Source organism: Mus musculus, chromosome 15 (genome assembly GCF_000001635.26).
Source record: "Mus musculus strain C57BL/6J chromosome 15, GRCm38.p6 C57BL/6J".
Classification (NCBI taxonomy): Eukaryota; Metazoa; Chordata; class Mammalia; order Rodentia; family Muridae; genus Mus; species Mus musculus.
This window is the reverse complement of record NC_000081.6, coordinates 94,622,773-94,643,879: the sequence shown is the minus strand read 5'-3', so window position 1 is coordinate 94,643,879 and position 21,107 is coordinate 94,622,773. Positions and strand designations below refer to the sequence as shown.

General features: G+C 45.5%; 1 protein-coding gene across 1 annotated transcript in view; it reads right to left on the bottom strand.

Moving 5' to 3' along the window:
- Tmem117 (transmembrane protein 117) overlaps positions 1-14,695 on the bottom strand; it is a 466,913-nt gene extending 452,218 nt beyond the window's left edge. Inside the window, exons 1-2 of the mRNA NM_178789.4 lie at positions 14,578-14,695; positions 5,517-5,819 (exon numbers count right to left, since the gene is read on the bottom strand). Of these exons, the coding sequence (NP_848904.1) occupies positions 5,517-5,793 (277 nt within the window). The 5' untranslated portion in view covers positions 5,794-5,819; positions 14,578-14,695. The remainder of the gene's footprint in view (positions 1-5,516; positions 5,820-14,577) is intronic.
- Positions 14,696-21,107: the final 6,412 nt, after the last annotated feature.

The following is a 21,107-nucleotide window of genomic DNA, read 5'->3' as shown; positions in this document are numbered from 1 at the left end:
AACAAAACAAAAAAAGAAAGCAAAGCAAAGAAAGAAAGATGAATGAATGAAAGAAATGAAGCTGAGTAAGCCATGATGAGCAAGCCAGTAAGTGGCATCGCTCCATGTCCTGCATCAGCCCCTGCCTCCAGGCTGCTGCCCTATTGTTCCTGGCCTGACTTACTTCCATGATGAACAGTGCTGTGGAAATGTAAGCTGAGTAAACTCTGTCCTCCCCAAGTTTCTTAGTCATAGTGTTTCATCACAATAAGAGTAACCCTAACTAGCAGACAAGCTTAGAGTCATTTTCAGATGCTACCCCTGGCAACCCACTCTGAATCTGCCTGCCTTCCGCCTTGTCCAGCTTCGGCTGGGCCCTGCTTTTGGTAAATACACAGAACATTCTTGTTGCAGGAGATGGACAGCTCCTTCAGGCAGAGGTCCGAGACAATCTGTTAGAGGGACAGAGTTAGAGAGGAGAGTTGAACTAGATAGGAGCTCTCTGAACATGGCAGGAAACAAGAGCACAGGACAGAAAACATAACAGAAAAGAACCTGCCTTTGGATTCCTTAGTTGCGATCTTGGTAATTCTAGATCAGTCTATTTATAAAATTGCTTAAGCCTTTTTCACTTTGTCTCACAGAAGTGTTCTCTCGTGAATCAGACTTCGCAGGTTCTTTAAAACCAAGAGAAAGTGAAAGAAGAAGGGGTTGGGAGGAGGGTGTGAGTCTTGAAGGCGTTAAGGTGCAGTGGGAGCAAGAGTAATCAAATCGCATTGTAGGGACGTCCCAAAGAATTCATCAAGATATTACAGTTTTAAAAGAAGGACGGTCAGAATATCGTATTATAAACTTGCTCTTGTGCTTCAAGATTACGTTCTGTCCTTTTATGAAATTAGGGCTCAAAATATAAAAGTAAATAAAGGAAGCCCACTTGTCGTCTCCTCATCCAGCCCTGCTGCACCGAGCAGAGGAAAGAGCCAGCCGCTCACCAAAACCTATAGCGGCAAAAACCTAACATTTTGCAGAGAAAATTCTCAGGTGCACCTTGAAGTCTTCATTACTGCAGGCAACCAAAGGAGGGTAACGCCTTCCATCGCCCCTTCTGCCTGGGCTCCAAGGATTTTCAGAACTCAGCGAGGGTACCTCAGCTCACAGAATCAAAGCACAGTAGATTTTCTCTCCTTTCCTTGACTTCCTGACTTCATGAGCCATGGTCCAGTACACTGGTGGCCGGGAATAACTTCAATTTACTCTTAGAGTACAAATTAATTATTTAATAAACAAAATAGAAATTAAATTTTATTATTATATTTAATATTATACAGACAGTTTTTCTATCCATGGGTAGAAAATCATGCCAAAACATACTATTTGAATATTAAAAAATAAAAACTAAGATTCATCCAAGCAAACAGGAAAGAGAGATACCAGAGAGTGCAAGCTGGTGCTTCAATAGAGCTCTTTTCTGATAAATCTTTATACAGTGTTCAACAAGAGCAACTCCTGACCTAAGAAATTCGTTTGAATGTGCTCTCAGTCACACGCCCCTGTTAGTATGGGAAGCCTATAATCCCAGATCTTAGGAAGCAGAGGTAGGAATTTGAGAGATCAAGGCCGCCTAGGGCCAGAAAGCAAGACCTCGCTTGGCTCAGCAGGAAAATCACACTGCTTCCTAAACAGCTGTAAAACTGCAACATTGTATCTCACACATAACTAAATCCAGGAGCACTAAACCCCTTAAATAGGTGCTCACAGGATCACTCCAGTCCCTCGCTTTGGAGGTAAATCGATATTATCCTGATGTTCTGTTGAAGTTTACTAAGAAGAGATAACAAAGCCCACCAGAGACTTAAAGTGGCCTGAAGGGGACATTTTATCCTATATGTAAATCTGCCATTTTATTAGAGAATTACAAAAGCTGAAACTGCTAGGCACAAAATTATTCTGGCTACTTCGTAAACCATCCCGGTATTTCTGCAGCACAGGTTCTGTGCCCGTCATTTACCTTTAGTGGCCTCAGCATGCACACACCAGCACCAACATCAACTGCCGTGGGCTTGTATCCTCGCATCGTTAAAGGCTTAAATATAGCTTTTAAAAAATGAATTATGTATGAGGGCTGGTTATCTGGGAACCAAGACAGAAGCATTTATCACATATCAAGCCAATAAGGACATTTGTGCTTGCATTAAAGTTTGGATTCTCTCCCACAGTGCTGCAGGCTATCAGCTGAGGGCACCCTACCACACAGCTTTGCAAAAAGAAGACAACTTTGCAACAAGAAGACAACTGGAATAATGCCGGAGGGCTTGAAACAGCAACTCAAAAGAGGTGAACTTGGGATTCAAAGAGGAAAGGAGTTTGGCTGAGGTGTTAGAAGAGGCCCAGAGTCTCACAGCAGGGCTCTGTGAGAAGCACAGGGAGGGGCACACTGTGGAAGCCCAAGAGACAGGAGTCCTCACTAGGAGCCTTGGCCATCAATCCAAAAAATTAGGAGTCACTTAGCAGTACAGTAAAAAATCACTCTATAATCCACAGTGAATCAGGGGAGAGGGGAGCTAGGCAGAGCGATTTAGAGTCTGTGAGCCAAGGAAGAAAGACAGAGAACAGGGGTTTTCAGCTCACGAGGAAGCTGGACCAGGAGTCCACTTACCTCACTCACAAAACTTGCAGAGTAGTTTTGCCTTTAAGATGCATCGTTTCAGAGAGTTTGAGTGAGGATAGAAGAAGAAACTGTCAAACTGAAGTAATAAAACTACCATTAAAATCTTTCCTAGTGTAGGCAAAGAGGTTTAGATGCGCTCGACACTCAGTAACCCATTTGAAACCCAGAAAGCTGCTTTCAGAGCTAAGCTACCATACTATCGGGAGAAGTAACATGCTAGCCATGACTGAAATCTGGTTTTAGTCAAGAGACAGAATTTATAAGAGAATAGCTTGGCGAACTGTGGCAGTTGCAAAGTCAAACCACCTATCGGTACTACTGAGACCTTGATTTTAGCTACACGGTTATCAATCATCCTTTTATAAATTCGGGTGCTTTTCTTCGGCCTTAATATTCTGACCCATAACTACTGAATGTTTTAATGTTCCTCAGATGGCTTCCAAACACCTCTAGGCACTGACCACCCTCTCCAGCACTCCCTATCTATTTTGGAAACAGAGTCTCACACTCACCACCCACCCTTAACGACTTCTACACAGATCACTACATGTGGCGCCACGCTCGTTCCGTATTTGATGAGTGAGCCAACTAACGCTACCCTCCTGTGAGTCTTCTGTGTCAACGACCTGTCCCTCCAGACCACAGGAGCATGTCACCCTGGAGACCACACCCTAGAAATCACCACTAAAGGATGACTGTTACTCGGCCACACCCACAAATGCTCTCCCTTTTATTACTTCCCTTTCACTTTGAACTCTGGAATGCTTGGTTTTCACCTGAATTTTTCAAGCGCTTGCAGGCTCCTCCCAGACTGTTCTTTACTGTAAATTGAGGGGTGTGAGATAGGGTGACGCTTTCTTCCCTGCTCCTCCAACTCAGATATACCCAGTTCAGCATCATCTTCACTCGGGCTCCCATCTAAGGAACAGGTTCCCTGCTCTTGCACCCTGTAAGGCTGTGGTTTCTTCCCATATCCTAAGGCCAAGGCCAAAGAGACCTTGAGAGTCACAGTCATAGCCATTTGTTCTGTAGATACGTTTGTTCTGTCTAAATCACCCCAAGATCCCCTATCTTAACTGTTATCATTGCTGAGTATACTACACTTTTATTACCTGGCTCGTTATCATGCTGGTACAATATGCTTTTATTAAAGTCTCTTAGTGACTGAACAGCTGCAGCTCTCGAATCTGATTTCATCCTCCTAGCATCTGAGCTTATCAAGTGCCTTGCATTTGCCTGCTTAGCTCCGTCCTCTGGAAGGTAAGTGTTTATGAAAGCAGAGGCTGTGCCTGTTATACATTCGACCCTAGTATCTGGTGTGTAATAAATCAATGTCTTTTGGGTAACTATCCCTATTTCATGACCAACCTCAATCAGGCAAGCAGTGGGAGCCATACCTCATGGGATTAAGTCGACCTCTTCCCTGGGAGTTTGAACTTGGGTAAAGCTAGTCTCACTGAGTGACTGACTGTCCACAGTATCTCATCCTGACAGAGCTCTAGGTCCTGATCCAATTCACCCCAGAGTCCAAAGTGAATTTCCTCCTTGGTATTTGTGAAATGGCCCAGTATCCTTATAACTGGTTGCTTAGTTTTAAAGATTTGTTTATGTTTGTATCTTGTGTAGATGGGCATTTTGTCCACATGTATAGCTGCACGCCAGAGGAGGGCATTGGCCCCCATGGGACTTAAGTTACAGAGGGCTGTGAGCCTCCCTGTGGATGCTGGGAATTCAAAGTCTGCCCTCTAGGACAGCAGTTCTCAACCTGAAGGTTATAGCCCCTTTGGGGGGTGTTACATATCAGATACTCTGCATATTAGATATTTACAATTCACGGTAATGTACCATAGCAAAATTACAGTTATGAAGTAGCAGCAAGAATAATCTCATGGCTGGGGGGAGGGGCGGTCACCAGAGCATGGAGAATTGATTTAAAGGGTCACAGCATCAGGGTGCAGCATGAGAACCACTCTGCTCACACTTGACTAGTTACTTTTTAACTTCAACTAAGTTTTCCTGATACTTATTACCAAGAGATTGCTTAGTACTATCCTGCTCTTTTGTATACTATGAGATATATATATATATATATATATATGTATGTATATATATATATATATATATATATATATATATATATATATATACATATACTGTACAGGTTCCAAAATAAACATCATGAAGCCAAAGTTCTGGTTTGGGTTTTGTTTTTCTATCCAGGGGATAGGGTTAGGAGACGTAGAGAAATGGCTCAGAAAGAAAGATTTACTGCCACAAAGCCTGGAGACCTGCGTCCTTGGAATCCATGTGGTACAAGAAAAGGACCAACTCCTGTTAGTTGTACTCTGAACACATACACACACATGTACACACGCACACATACAACGCACACACACGCGCACACACACAGGAGCATACGCACACATGCACACTACTAAATAAACAAATACAAAAAGATATTCTTACAATGTAAAAAAAATGTGCTCTGCTTATAATTTCATGTGCACATGTGGGTTTGTGTGTGTATGCGTAAGAAGTAGTTAACTTTAATGAAATGTGTGCTGTCAGAAGGCACTGTCTTTACAATCTGTACTCTTAACTATGCCACGCTTAGGACTATTTCCATGTTTTTTTGGCTGAAGGCATTTTTAAATGAAATCTGATACCAATTTCATCTCATGACCATCTCCCTAACTGTCAAACACAGGAGAGTTAAAGAATCTGCCTGGTTACAACAGTCCAAGACACATGTAGCCTTGAGGACAAGCTGCAAGCAGCTGGCACTGGATCTTGGAAACAGACAGCTCTGGCTCAGAGTGTACAGGAAGCCAAGCGCCAGCATCATGGTAGCACATGGTACAGTACTTACCAAATAAACGCTGATGGAAGAGGAACTTGCCAGCAATCAGTCCTATGAGAATGGCCAGTAGCCATAGAAGCACCTTCAAAATCCTCCAGCCAACTCCTCTAGGGTATTTATTTGTTACAAATGAAAAACAGTTTCCAACAACAATAACATTAGCTTCTGTTTGGCTGTGAGAGACTGGGTCCTCAGCGAATATCAAGAAGTTAAAGAAGATGACCAGGTAAGCCACGATCATGCGAGACCAAGGATGCTGGAAATAGTAGCGGAAGTCTTTACCCATCCTTCAAGCCTTTGGTGCTGCTTGACCTGCGTAAGGAAAGACATCAAGTTAAAACCAAAGACAGGCCATCTCTCTGTTGTTCAGACCCATTCATGCCTGCTGCACAAGAAGATAGGTAGGGAATACCACACCTGTTCCTGCCTATGGCACCAGAACAAGCCTCAAGCTGAAGAAAGTTAACTCTGTCCTCAATTCTAATATATATATATATATATTTACAAGTTTTTCAAGACAGGGTTTGTCTGTGTAGCCCTGGCCATCCTGGAACTTGATCTGTAGACCAGGCTGGCCTCAAACGCAGAGATCTATCTGCTTCTGCTAAATGCCTACTAAGTGCTGGGATTAAAGACCTGTGCCACCACCGACCAGGTTTATTTTTAATCTCCTATCATTTGAGGACTAGTGAGAAGATAAAAGAGAAGAGAGGGCCTGGAGAGATGGCTCAGTGGTTATTAGCACTGAATGCTCTTCCAAAGGTCCTGAATTCAAATCCCAGCAACTATATAGTAGCTCACAGCCATCTGTAATGAGATCTGAATGCCCTCTTCTGGGGTGTCTCTGAAGACAGCTATAGTGTACTTAGATATAATAAATAAATCTTTGGTGGGGGAGGGGACAAGAGAGGGAAGAACAAAGCTAAGGTGATAGCCAGGCTTGATGGCACACACCTGTAATCCCAACACTTGGGAGGTAAAAGATGGAATTTTACAAGTTCAAGCCCAGCTTGAACTAACCAAGTTTGACGCCAGTCTGGGCTACATGAGACCATTGTGTTTTGTTTTGTTTTGTTTTAATGAGATCATGACTATGGTGACGATGACATGGAGGGGGGAAGCACAACATCTTTGTGATGCTTTTAGACAGTTTATCTTATGACAATACTACGAAGCCACTTAAAAGATCAAGTGATGCAAAAGTAAAATACATATTAACAAACACAGCCCAAATCTGTCTCTGCACAGCGGTGAGTAAGTAATTTGATGGATATGGGATATGCTTCCAAATCTATTTCTAGACATCATTAAATGGGCATATGGGCAGAAATTTCAAAAAAAAAAAAAAAAAAAAACCTTTAGAGTCTGGTTGAATTTCAGGAAATATTTAATATAGCCAAGTCTATACTAAGCATTTCCCCCAGGGGTGGAAGTGGGTGGGCAGAGCTGGACCATTGTGCTTCTGGGAGTGACAAAACAAAAAACAAAAACAAAAAAAAAAAAAAAAAAAAAGGACGCTTTCACAGAGAAAGACATGGCCAAGGCTAAGTAGGATGTTTCCCCAGGTGGAGATGACAGCTGTCCTCCTCATCTTCCTCTTCTTCCCCATCTTGTTTCTTGGGACAAGGTTTCTCCATGTATGTTGCCCTAGCAGACCTGGAATTCTCTGTAGACCAGGCTGGCCTCAAACTCGAAGAGATCCACCTGCCTCTGCCTTCTGGGTGCTGGAATTAAAGGTGTGCATCACCTTGGCCCTGAGGGTTGCACCTTCTTAAGAGCTATCCACAAATCCCCTACATTGTAACTCCCACATTGGGCCTGCCTTAAATCTAGTGGGTCTTGTGAGAGGAGCCGATGGCTTCTGCTAGCATTCATTTTTGTCAGCTGACTTGGCACTCAGACTCAGCTAGATCTGTTTCTTTAGCAATAGTAACAGTTTAGTTACTAAATGACAAAAATAATAAGGGATATAATTTGACTTCCATTGACCAGCTCATTTTTCTTCTTTCACAATTTTTTAAAATAAGTCCAGAGAAATTAAAAAAAAAAAAAAACAAAAACAAAAAAAACCAAAAAACTCTAAAGGAAGAAAGCCCTGGCAATGTCCACACAGCTGTGCACTGGGTGTCTGTTTTGGGACATAACAACTCTAAATGCTGTAATTACCACTGCCACCTCTTCATTTTACAGGAATGGAACTGAGGCTCTCAGAGTTTGTGAGTCAACACAGAACTGTGATCTAAGTCTCTTCGGTCTGAGCCCAGGGCATGACTACCAGCCCCAGGTCTGCTTCAGGTACTTGCAGGGAGGAATCAGGGCCCGCCCCACCCCCAGGATGCCAGGCCTTGCATACTTTCTAGAGGTACATCGGTCTCTAGAGACAATGGGTCAAATGCTGAATTCTGTAATAGACCCTACTATTCCCGGGGGTGGAGGTTGTAAATAAAAAGTCCTTCACAGATCCCGAACACTTGGAGAACCCAGGGGGCAGGAGAGCATTGATAAACTTGTTGTTTTACACTCGTCTGAAAGTATAAATATGACACACAAGCCTGAAGTTCTTCAGAGTCAATGGAAGATCTGAGACCAGGCACCGGGGATTCAAAACATCATATTCCTGGCTCACGAATGTCAATGAAAGCCATAATCTAAATTAATGAAGATTTGGTACGACTCTTCTTCAAAAAGCAGCATTAATACACACACGGATTGACCATAGGGTTCAACCAAACTGGTAGCTCCTGCACCCTCGAACCACGAGCCCGCTAAGCAACATCGAGTCCCAAAAGCTCTTCACAGATGCTCAGTTCAGTTAAGCCTGTTCCTGGGTGCTGTGACTCAGTATGCTTAAGAATGGTGACTTGCGGCATATAAAGTTTGCCTGACCAATGGGCCTCTCTTTCCATTGATGGCCGACTAGGCCATCTTTTGATACATATGCAGCTAGAGTAAAGAGCTCTGGGGTACTGGTTAGTTCATAATGTTGTTGCACCTACAGGGTTGCAGATCCCTTTAGCTCCTTGGATACTTTCTCATCTCCTCCATTGGGGGCCCTGTGATCCATCCAATAGTTGACTGTGAGCATCCACTTCTGTGTTTGCTAGGCCCCGGCCTAGTCTCACAAGGGACAGCTATATCACAGTCCTTGCAACAAAGGCTTGCTAGTGTTTGCCATGATGTCATCGTTTGGAGGCTAATTATGAGAACACCAGGGCCAAAAAATGGGAATGGGTGGGTAGGGGAGTAGGGGGGGGAGGGGGGGGGGACTTTTGGGATAGCATTGGAAATGTAATTGAGGAAAATACGTAATAAAAAAAAAAGAATGGTGACTTGCACGCAGCAAAGCAAATGTTGTAGCACAAATAGGAATAATATAAATGTTGGTGACAGTTGACTGCCATTAGCCCACGGTTAACAAATGTTCATGCAGAGCCCCTCGAAGTATCCAAAAACACTGCTGTGTTATTGTTTTGTTTTTTTGTTTTTTGTTTTTATAACTTCAAAATCTTGCTTTGTGGGCAATATAATGTCCACATGTCGGAGTCAAATGAGCACATTCGGACGTTATTGGAGACAGCTGCTGCAACACTATTTTGGGAGCCAGAACTACGTACAGTGCTGAGCAGGAACCCTACACCAGTGCACGATCTCAGCTAATTCCAAGCCATGCCACGAATGTTCCTCTTGCTATCACGTTACAGATAAGGATGGGGAAAGTCTGAGCACTTGCCACCCATTAGCTCACAGACCCAACAAAGGAAAAAGTCAAAAATGTAACGCCCAGGTCTTCAACGACCTGTCTTTTATTAGTGCTGGAGGCCGGTCCTACAATAAGCTATCTCTGTCACGGTTCAAATTCACTTGTCTTTTCTTCCAACAGTTCAGTGACTTCGATCCCAGCAGAAAGGAGCAGGACCCTGATCTTTCATCTCTGTGTGAGAAACCCTAGGATAGGTTTCCTGTTTTTCTTATATCCAGAAGTTAGAATGGCAGCTCCCAGATCTCAATCAAGCACCCACAGTTACTTGGGTCTCTCTGCTCATCCCTCTTGTGTGACCTTAGACACTGAGATGTCAGAAGTCTGTCTAATCTTGAGGCCCGGCTTTCTAGTCCTTTAGATGCCCTGATATGATCCAGAGTGCCAGAAAAGTTTCTACCTTTGCAGTTCATAATCAGCATCTCCATGGACCACAGGTTCATGCTGACCTGTTGTTAGGAATCCAGGATGGAGGTTTTCCAATAGACTATGCTACTAGGCACACAGTTTGCAAATGTTTTGAATTCTAATACTAAAACTGTAGGTGGGGATGCCTGTCTCTTTCCTCTTAGCAGTTCCTGTGAAATCACCCACTTATAGGTTTAGCTTCTTCACTTGATCCTCCTTATCGAGATCATAAGGAGCAATTTCCTTCCTGGGCCAGGCTTAGTGCCGAGCTAATCACGGGCAATCAATAGATGTGAACTGGACAAACTCAGACATGGAAGAGCTCTCTTTGTCTAAGAAGGCTCAACAGCCATGTGACAGTAAACATCTACTAAGGAAAAGAGGAAAGACAGGCAACCAACCCTAAGCCTGCCATGATGGCACGGCCCCTAACAATACTGACCTCACTCCCAGCCCACACCGTCAGCACCCAACTCTGTACTGCATCCATTGCCATCACAGACAGCTAACATTTGCTGCATACTCACTGGACACAAGTCCCTATACTGATGAGCTCTGCGATCATCACTAATAAACTGAGTGGCTGCATGGTAAGGAAAATGCTCTTATCTCTCACTTTCACAAATACTGACGCTGGAACTGAGGGTTTAGTGCCTTCCGCAAAACGGAAAAGCGTGTCAGAGTATGGTGAATGCGGACCACACAGCACCCTTGCTCTACACTATGTTTTCTCTTTGCCCCTTGTGTGCAGGTTAGGAAGCTTTCTAAAGAGTTCACAATACTTCTAGGATGATGAATTTATTGTAACTAAGCAATGTGACTACTGGTAGCGTGATCAGAAATAATAGAGGGCCACGGAGATTGTTAATTCTTGTCCCTTGTTTCAGAACATCAGCATAAGTAGCTGAGTTGACCTGATGGTGCTTTTAGAATGCACCGCTGGTGCTATTCAGTCTGACTCTTAGAAGACAAAAACTCCACACCCCTTAATTCACTCGTCAGTAATGAGAGTGGGGTAATGCCACCATTAATGCCATGGAAGCCTTTGTAACCGCAATATTGTCGACTACAGGCTAAAACTGACCACTCATCAGCTTCTAGAAGAGATGTGGATTTATCCCAGGTAACTAAAATGTCACATCTTTCACCAAAACCCAACATTCCAAAGGAGCGTGAAGGAGAAGAGAAAGGACCTCCAGATCAAAGGAATTTGTCAAGAAAATGCTGTTGTACAGCCACTGAGTAGAGATCATGAGATCAAAGGCTTCCAACGAGAAGACTGACACCATCTGCAGAGAAATGGTGAAGTCTGACTATAATTCCAGCATAGCATTCATCTGTCGTTTGTCAACATCTACCAGTCACAGACACCCATGTGCTGAAGTTATTACCTGCACATGGTCAGTAGTAAACAAGCATTTAAAGATGGATGGATGGATGGATTAATGGATGATGGTAGAAGGATTGGTGGGTGAATGATGGTAGATGAATAGATGAATGGATGATGGTGGATAGATGGATGATTGATGGATGGATGGACAGATGGATGGATGGATGGATAAGTAGGTGGATGAATGGGATGGGATGGGTGGGCAGATGTATGGATGGATGAATGGATGGGTGGGTAGATGGGTGGATGGATGCATAGATGGATGGATGATTGGATGAACGGATGGATAATTGATGGATGAATGGATAGATGGATGATGGATGGATGGATGGATAGATGGGATGGGTGGGCAGATGTATGGATGGATGAATGGATGGGTGGGTAGATGGGTGGATGGATGCATAGATGGATGGATGATTGGATGAACGGATGGATAATTGATGGATGAATGGATAGATGGATGATGGATGGATGGATGGATAGATGGATAAGTGGGTGGAGAGATGGGTGGATAAGTGGATGGATAAGTGGATGGATGAATGGATGGGTAGGCAGATGGATGGATGGATAGATGGATAAGTGGGTGGAGAGATGGGTGGATAAGTGGATGAATAAGTGGATGGATGAATGGATGGGTGGGTAGATGGGTGGATGGATGGATGGATGGATGGATGGGTAGATGGGTGGATGGATGGATGGATGGATGGATGGGTGGATGAATGCTGAATGAGTGGATGACTGACGGCTAACAGAGTAACCTTGGCTGACAGAAACATACCAAGTTCCCATTCCAGAGAGATTGGACCATGGGTGAAGGTTACTGATAAGGGCTCTGTTTCAGGGTCTCTGATGGTTTTCTTGTAAAGGACAAATGTTAAGCCCTTTAAAAGATAATACTTTTTTTAAACTAAAAGAGAAAATTAAAGCAGAGAAAGCTGACAGGGAGCACTGAAGGCCACGGAGTCAGGGGACCAGACCTAGTGTGCAGGGTATCTGAGGAGGAGGGTAAGAAAGAGAACAGGCCTGGTAGCAGGCTCAGGCAGAGTGAAGCAGGGCCATGACACTATCCCCTGCTGTCACCAGGGTCACAGGGCCTGCTGCTCCAAACACTCTGCAGGAGGGCAAAGGGAAGAAGCAGAGAAGCTCATGAGGAAGACAAATGGCCCATGAGAGACAGGTGGTGAAAAACAGGTTGAGGTCTAGGCAGTTTACAAAGCTCTGCTTCTAGAAACATTAAGGAGGAGGAGGAGGAGGAGGAGGAGGAGGAGGAGGAGGAGGAGGAGGAGAAGCAGCAGCAGCAGCAGCAGCAGCAGCAGCAGCAGAAGCAGTGGGTTTACCAGTAGACTGGATGTGGGGAGGGATGGATGGTCCAGGCAAAAATCTAGATGAAAGCGCCATTTTTCTGAGCTGGAAAACCGATTTCCTGAGGTAAACAGAACTTCAGCGGATATAGAAAATACAGTTGATATTGACATTTTCTGTGATTCGTACGTGTAGGGCTTTATTTTTCTCACGTATTATCTCAATTAGTCCTTACACCAACCATCTGGTAAGGACACAGAGATTCAACAAGGCACCCTCTGCCCATGGCCATGTTGTTGCCAACGGATACAAACAAGCATACCCGCTTCTATGTAGCCCAGATGCATACATTCCAGTTAGCATTGTGTTGCCATCTACGAAGGATGGGAAGACCAGACCTACTCATCACTCAGCGCTTTCTGATGGTGAGCAGAACACACAGACATGATAGACAGACGGGTAACAGGCCAGTGTCTTGGGAAGAAGAGGAGGATTCATGTCCAGAGAGAGTTTCCAGTCCTGGAATGTCCAACTCCGTGAAAGGAGAGACGGAAGAAAAGTGGATAAGCCAAATCTGTATATATTTCCTGGACCAGACCTAGGTAAGGAGGGGCCTCAAGAGAAACACAAACCTTTACCTCAAACTGACAGATAAGTGGACGAGTATGAGAAGCTCTGCAGGTGGAGGCAACCCTTGACTGTCAAGATTCTGAGTTCCACCCCTTTCACTTCAAAACCAAACAAGCCAAGGACAGGTGCGGGGAGGAGCAGAGCACTTTGTATAACCCAGCACCCATGACAGGTTTTATCGTGCAAACAGCAATCACAGAAGTACATCTGGGGCCCTTGCTTTCAGTCCCGTCCAAAGACCACACAGCCTTTTAAATAAAGCAAAGCTTTCTCAAGCAATCAATGTAACCACCTAAGTGCCTCTGGATAGGGACCTGGATGGTATCTGTGGTACCCAACTAATTTGCAGCATCACATTGGTAAATCACATCCTTTCTCGTCACATTGTATCAAAGTTTAGTAATTTTCCTCCTCCGGTGTTTTTATCCTTGCAGACCTTGGGACATCGATAAGCAAGCTTTTTAACCCAGAAGCGAAGAGTGAAGTTGGTTTGAAGGTCTTCCAGAAAGACAGCATCCCAGTGTAATGGTGAGGTGGGGACCAGCCCGTCCTATTGGGTTATAAAGTGGAGACGTGACCATTGGACTGACCCTTTAAGAAAGCACAGACTGCCCTTCGGGCCATTTGCTTGTTGAGGTCTTACTCCAAGACAACAAAACTCAACGGGCTGATTAAAGTTCATTCAAGCCCGGAGTTACCTTTTAAGTGACTGGCAGTTTAAAGCAAATTAAGAAAAACTGATGGGTACTTTTTTTTTTAATCACAAGAATTATATGGAGAATGGGAGAGCAAGCAGTGGCGAACGGCTGAGTCAAAATCCCCAGTTGCTCTTAAACTACAAAGGTTGAGGGAATAGAAAGATACTATATCCAGATGGATCGATTGATTGATCAATCAATGGATGGATGGATGATAGATACAACAGAAATAGTTTTTACATAGATTTTACCACTATATTCAGTAAATTACAACTTGCTACAGAATGCAAATCAAACCATAAAAGCTTCCAAGACTGAGGTGGGGGTACCTCATATTTTACATACTTCAACTCACTTTGTTCTTTGTGTCCATACACTAATATCAAGGTAAGTATCACACACACACAAACACACACACACACACACACACACACACACACACACACACACACACACCGATGTTCCACAGAGGGTAGAATGAATCATAGCAGGCTAGATGTTCTCTCACGGGTCACACACAGCCGCGGGCCTGTGGTATTTTTCAAAATAGAAATGGAAAACTAGTTTTTTTAATTCAGTCACGATGGAGTTCGCAAACACACAGGCCTTCCCATTTCCTTCCCGAAAGGACACGGAGGAAATGCAACCTGTTCCTTTCCCCGGCAGGCAGGCAGCCGGGGGCTTGGGTCCCTGCGCCCCGGAATCGGTGGAGCGGGAAAGTTCGGGCTGCCCGCGGCCGGTCCCCCGGAGCCTCGGCTGGCTCGGTCCCCGGCCGGCTCCCGCGTCCCCGGCCCGGGGGCACGCGGGGCTGCGGGGCTGCGGGGATCCGGCCTGCCTGTGCGCCCGGGACTGCGGGCCGAGGGCTGCGGGCCGCCGCGTACTCACCGGAGGGCGCGCGGCTCGGCCACCGCGGCGGACGCAGGACGAGCGGCGACACGGGCCGCGGCGCGCTGCTGTCACCTGGCTATAAATACCGCGGCCCACGCCGCCGCCTACGCTGGCCGCCCTCGCCGCTCCCGCCGCGCCGCAGAGTCGGCCCCGGACCGCGCCGGGCACATGCCGCCACGCCCGCCCGCCTGCCGCGCCTCTGCGGAGCCAGACCGGACCGGACCGGGCGGGGCGGGGCAGGGCACGGCAGGGCACGGCAGGGCACAGCAGGGCAGGGGCGCTGCGGCGGCCTAGGGAGAGCGCCACCCGGCCATGGCCTGCTGGAACCGCATCAGCAGCACCCTGCGGGGAACCTGCGCCTGCCAGCAGCTGGGACCGCTAACTTTCTAAGGCGACCTCGGTCACACAGCATCCCTGCCTGCGGCTGTGTGAAGGGTGGGGGTGGGCAGAGGGTCTGTGCCTGTGTGTGTCTGTATGTCGGTCTATGTGTGTCTGTGTGTGTGTCTGTGTGTGTGTGTGTGTGTGTGTGTGTGTGTGTATATATATACACATATATATATGTATATGCATATATATGTGTGTGTATCTCTGTGTGTGTCTGTGTATATGTAAATTTATATGTGTATATGCATATATATTTATGTGTCTTGTGTATATGTATGGGTATACGCACATGTGTGTGTATCTCTGTGTGTCTGTGTATATGTAAATTTATGTGTGTATATGCATATATATTTGTGTATGGATGTATATATATTCACATATGCATGTACACATACATACATGTGTGTGTGTCTGTGTCTGTGTGTATATGCATATATATGTGTGTGTATCTCTGTGTGTGTCTGTACATATGTAAATTTATATGTGTATATGCATATATATTTATGTGTATTTGTGCATATATCTTCACTTATGTGCGTATACATACATATATGTGTATGTATATATAGATGCACACATATGCATATATGTAAATATGTGTGCCCATATAGACAGATTGGTACATGGCTGTGTCTCTGTATATATGCATATATAGATAGTTGTCTGTACAGAAATAGTGTGTGTACATAGATACATACACGCACACATAAATACAAATATACGATAATGTATACATTGCACAAATACGTGAGCACACATACACTCATGCACACATGTACACATAAGCACATCTCCCCAATGCTTGTCATTGGTGTGGGTTGTCTAGTTCTCTGCAGCATGTGTCAGGAGGAACCTTTGACTTGGCCTAAGGAACCCCTCTCTTTCCTCATGTCTGCTGCTTACTCAGCCCCTAATAGCAACCGCTACCTCAGCTTGCTGGCTGCTTTAATGTGTTAAACGTTGCTATATCCAGCATGCACATAGCTAGCTACTGCATACTGACAGCTGGTGCTAATGGGAATGATCACAGTCTGTACTGTGGAATGGAAAAGGAGATCATTCTTGGGTGCCAACAGCAGCACATTTAGGAAGGCCAGGGCAACCCTTTTCCTGGCTGGACTGAGGATTCAGAAGTGAGTTTTAGGAAGCAGAGGCAGCTGCGATATCTGCGGACTTGAAGTGGCCATGGAGAGCAAGTCCTAGGGGGCTCTGCTGTCCCTCCTGCTGGCTTCACATTTTTGCAAGTGACAGTGGTCATAGTTTATTTTCTGGAAACTGTGGCTTAGCAAGTCTCTTTCATGGTGTGTCTACAAATTTCCTTGTGTGCATCCTATGTCAGCATTCTGTGCATTTCACTGTGATATTTGGTTTTTACTTTTTTTTTTCCAGTTTATCTTAACTCTCCACCACCACCACCACCACCACCACCACCACCACCATTCTTTGAGCTGCCTGGGGGCAGAGACAAAATCTTACCATTCCCCCCTTAATACCCAGTGAACTCCAGGAATCCTTCAGTGAGTTAGAGATTACTTTCTCCGATGAATTCTCAGACTCTACTGCACTCTTACTATTATAATTAGGATTCTTTTCCCCCAAACAGGTATTAAACGGTGTAACTGTTTTCATGTGTACTCTGTATGTCGTATTTTCCTGGATCTCTGCTTCAAAGACTGTTCAGTAAGTCCAAACTTGAAAATTCGGCTTTCCCTGGCCTCGGTTTCCAGTTTGTCACCTTTACCTCTAGACCATTCCCTATCTAGTAGTAACTTAAGGAATATGCTTGGGCGTCTGGGGTTCCGTTCTCCAGCCAGCCACGTCAAGGAGAAGGCCTGAGACAACCTTAGTACGAGCACCCCATCTTTACCTCCTCCCAGAAGCTAACAGGCTTTACTTGGGCAGCCATCTAGATGCTCTGGGTTAGCCTCATTCAGAGACCTGGCAACACAGCATTTGGCTTGGGTCCTACTGGGTGAATTATAGATATAAAAACTCGACTTAAGCTGGGCGTGGTGGGACACGCCTTTAATCCCAGCACTCGGGAGGCAGAGGCAGGCGGATTTCTGAGTTCGAGACCAACCTGGTCTACAGAGTGAGTTCCAGGACAGCCAGGGCTACACAGAGAAACCCTGTCTCGGAAAAAAAAAAAAAAGCTCGACTTATTGGCTCTCTGACTATGTGTGGCAACTGCATGAGGCATAGTTGCCCCCTGGTTACGTTCGTGAGCAGAGCCCAGCAGTTCACTCCAGATCTCAAGACAAAAAGAGCAAGGACTAGAAAGCCACCATGCTTTCAGCCTCTCATATACCTTCTCCATCTATCAGGGAGCGTGAGGGTTGCACAGTCAGACCTGGAGTGCAGAATGTTGCCGTGGATTCTGATGTTGCCACTTCCTAGCAATAGCCCGAGGCAAAATGCTTCAACAGAAATCCCCCGGTTTTGTCTTTCTTTACCACTGAAATGCTGAAATGGTCAAACTTGACAGGGATTTAACGGCCTATTTAAGAGCAGGTCCTACTGAGAACAAAGACCACTGTCCTCCGTATTTACTCTGATTCTATCCCTCATAGATGCAGTCAGGAGTTTTGCCTGACCTCACGTGCATAAAATACCTCTAGCATTGGCTAAACAGTAGGTGCTCAATGAATGCTAGTCTTCCTTCCTGTCAAGACTTTCCTCAGAGTCAAAACGATTAAGTATAAGCAGTGATTGTTAAAGAGAGAAGGTCTGGAGAGTAAAGACGAAGGGCCATAGACAAGGAGACTACACAGTAGCCCCTTCCAAAAGTGTTGGTCATCACTGGGGTGCAAAGGCAATATGGCTCAGAGTTTACAAGAGAATCCAAGATGGCATTGCTTCAGATTGCCCATCCTTCCAACCAAATTCCAGGATTAACAGCACCATGCATTCTAGATATAAGTTTAGTAAGTTGGCCACCGTTGAAGGCAGAGTTGGGATAAGGACTGATGTCCTCATGATGGTAAAGTTTGCTTGAAAACTTACAGGACTGGGAGCTGCCCAGAAGAGAACACTTACTGGTAACTTTGTGAGAATTCCATATACGTTGGCACATGGGGCAGTAGCAAAGGGGGAACCTAAACGTGAGTGCCATTATCCAATAGGCTGGGCAGGGACTGAAAAGCAAAGGTTAAAAAGGAGGGAAACAAAATATTATCCCGAGTGAGGTAACCCAGTAACAAAAGAACACACATGGTATGCACTCACTGATAAGTGGATATTAGCCCCAAAACTTGGAATACCCAAAGATACAATTCACAACCCATATGAAGCTCAAGAAGAAGGAAGACCAAAATGTGGATGCTTCCGTCCTTCTTAGAAGGGGAACAAAATACTCAAGGGAGGTAGAGGATGGGACTTGGGAGGAAGAAAGGACAGGGAGCAAGAAAGGGGGGGTCAGGATTAGGTATGGGAGGAGACAAGGATGATACACAGAGGTAACGTTATGGTGGTAGCCACCAGCAAGCCCCAGATGCCAGGAAAGCCAAAGGCTTCCAGAACCCAGCAGGGATAAGATTAGCTGAAATGCCCAACAGAAGGAGGGAAGACTACATCCAGAGGTTAGGCAAGGCTCCCGGATGAGGCATCTTCAAATTCCAACCCAGAATGGCTCCTGTCTAAAAGAAATATGGGGATAAAGTATAGAGCAGAGACTGAAGGAAAAGCCATCCAGAGACTGCCCCACCTGGGGCTCAGTCCCATATACAGACCTCAAACCCAGACTCTTGCAGATGCCGAGAAGTGCTTGCTGATAGGAGCCTGTTACAGCTGTCTCCTGAAAGGCTCTTCCAGAGCCTGACAAATACAAAGGCGGATGTTCACAGCCAACCCTTGGAGTGAGCACAGGGTCCCCAGTGGAGAAGTTAGAGAAAGGACTAAAAAAGAGCTGAAGGGGATTGCAACCCCATAGGAAGAACAACAATATCAACCAACCAGAGCCCCCCCCCCCCCACCCAGAGCTCCTAGGGACTAAACCACCAACCAAGGAGTACACATGGAGGGACCCATGGCTTCAACAGAATATGTAGCAGAGGATGGCCTTTTTGGTCATCAATGGGAGAAGAGGCCCTTGGTCCTCTGAAGGCTCGATTCCCCAGTGTAGGGGAATGAATGCTAGGGCAGTGAGGTAGGGAGTGGGTGGGTAGGAGGGGGAGCACCCTCAAGAAGCAGGGAGAGGGGAAATGGGATGCAGGGATCCAGAGGAGAAACCAGGAAAGTGGATAACATTTGAAATGTAAATACACAAAATATCCAATAAAAAAAGAAAAAGAAAGAGAACAAAGAGGGTGGGGGGAGACAGTCAGTGTATACCAGCTCCACTCTTCCTGAGCAAAAGTGTCTGTTGTTGCTGCCAGTACCCATGGACACCAGCCTCCAGCTCCAGAAAGCAAGCTGAGCAAACCATGAGAGCAAGCTCTGTCTCCACGCCCACACTTGCCAGGGAGTTTCCATGCCTTCAGCCCTGTACTAAGGCTACATCCTTTGTCCAGGGGCTTCAAACTACCAGGTTTCTGGCTTGTCCAATAGGCAGGTGGACATTGTTGGATGACCTAGACATCAACCACACCAGCCAAACTGATAACACACCCCCTGAACTGGCTAGTTTTGTGTCAACTTGACACAGGCTGGAGTTATCACAGAGAAAGGAACTTCAGTGGGGAAATGCCTCTACAGGACCCAGCTGTAAGGCATTTTTCTCAATTGGTGATTAAGGGGTGAGGTCCCCTTGTGGGTGGTGCCATCTCTGGGCTGGTAGTCTTGGGTTCTAAAAGAGAGCAGGCTGAACAAGCCAGGGGAAGTAAGCCAGTAAAGAACATCCCTCGATGGCCTCTGCATCAGCTCCTGCTTCCTGACCTGTTTGAGTTCCAGTCCTGACTTCCTTTAGTGATGAACAGCAATGTAGAAGTATAAGCTCAATAAACCCTTTCCTCCCCAACATGCTTCTTGTTCATGATGTTTGTGCAGGAATAGAAACCCTGACTAAGACAGCCCCTTTAAAATTGTGTGTGTGTGTGTGTGTGTGTGTGTGTGTGTGTGTGTTTGTGTGTGTGTGTGATGTGTGCATATGTGTTTGAATGTGGATGTGTGTGGGAGTGTGTTGTGAGAGTGCAGGAGCATGTGTATGTGTGTGAGAGAGAGAGAGAGAGAGAGAGAGAGAGAGAGAGAGAGAACAGAAAAAAGTAGAACCAGAAGATAAGAACTGGAAAGTTATCATCTCTTGGGCAAGACAGAACCACTGTATTCTGAACTCAACACAACTATAAATGTCAGCACTGGGTCTACCTAAAATGAACCTGGCAATAGTTAGGCATAGATGGAAGAGGGCTCCGAGGCCCTACTCCTCAATGCTGATCTGTTTGCTGATAAATTCCAGGAGAAGGGAAGTCATTGTTTCCTATTGTACACCTATTGATGACCCCCACCAGGCTCCAGTAGATAGTTCCAACCCAGGAGTCACACAAATGTCCCTGGACAAACTAAATGGATCACAAAATACAAAAGTTCTGGGTCTGGGAAAGGACTTGTGGCCAACAGGAGAGGCTGACAGAGACAAGAGAAAACGAGAGAGAGGAGATAGGAGTAATCAGAATGCATAGACACAATGTGGAATTGCATAATATAGACCAAAATGTGTCTTAAGGTAAAATCTCTATGTAAAGTCCTATTTGTGAGTTTAAAACTCAGGAATGAGTGTTTGAGTCGTATTGCCTCATCTACCTTCCATGTCCTACTAGCTGAAGAATACAATTTACTGGTGGCTTGCTTGCTTTAAGTAAAAAGCAGGGTCCATATGTCTTTCAGTCATTGGTAGAAATTTTCATTGTGACCAGATTGCGTGCTAAGTAGCCTGTGGTGGTTTGAATGAAAATGGCCCCCATAGGCTCTTAGGATGTGGCACTATTAGGATGTATAACCTTGCTGGAGTGGGTGTGGCCTCCATTGGAGGAAGTGTGTCACTAGGGGTGGGTGCTGAGGTTTCAGAAGCTCAAGACAGTCTTAGTGTTTCACATTCTCTTCCTTGATGCCTGCAGATCCAGATGTAGAACTCTCAGCTACCTCTCCAGCACCATGTCTGCCTGTGTGTTGCCATGCTTCCCACCCTGACAATAATGAATTGAACCTCT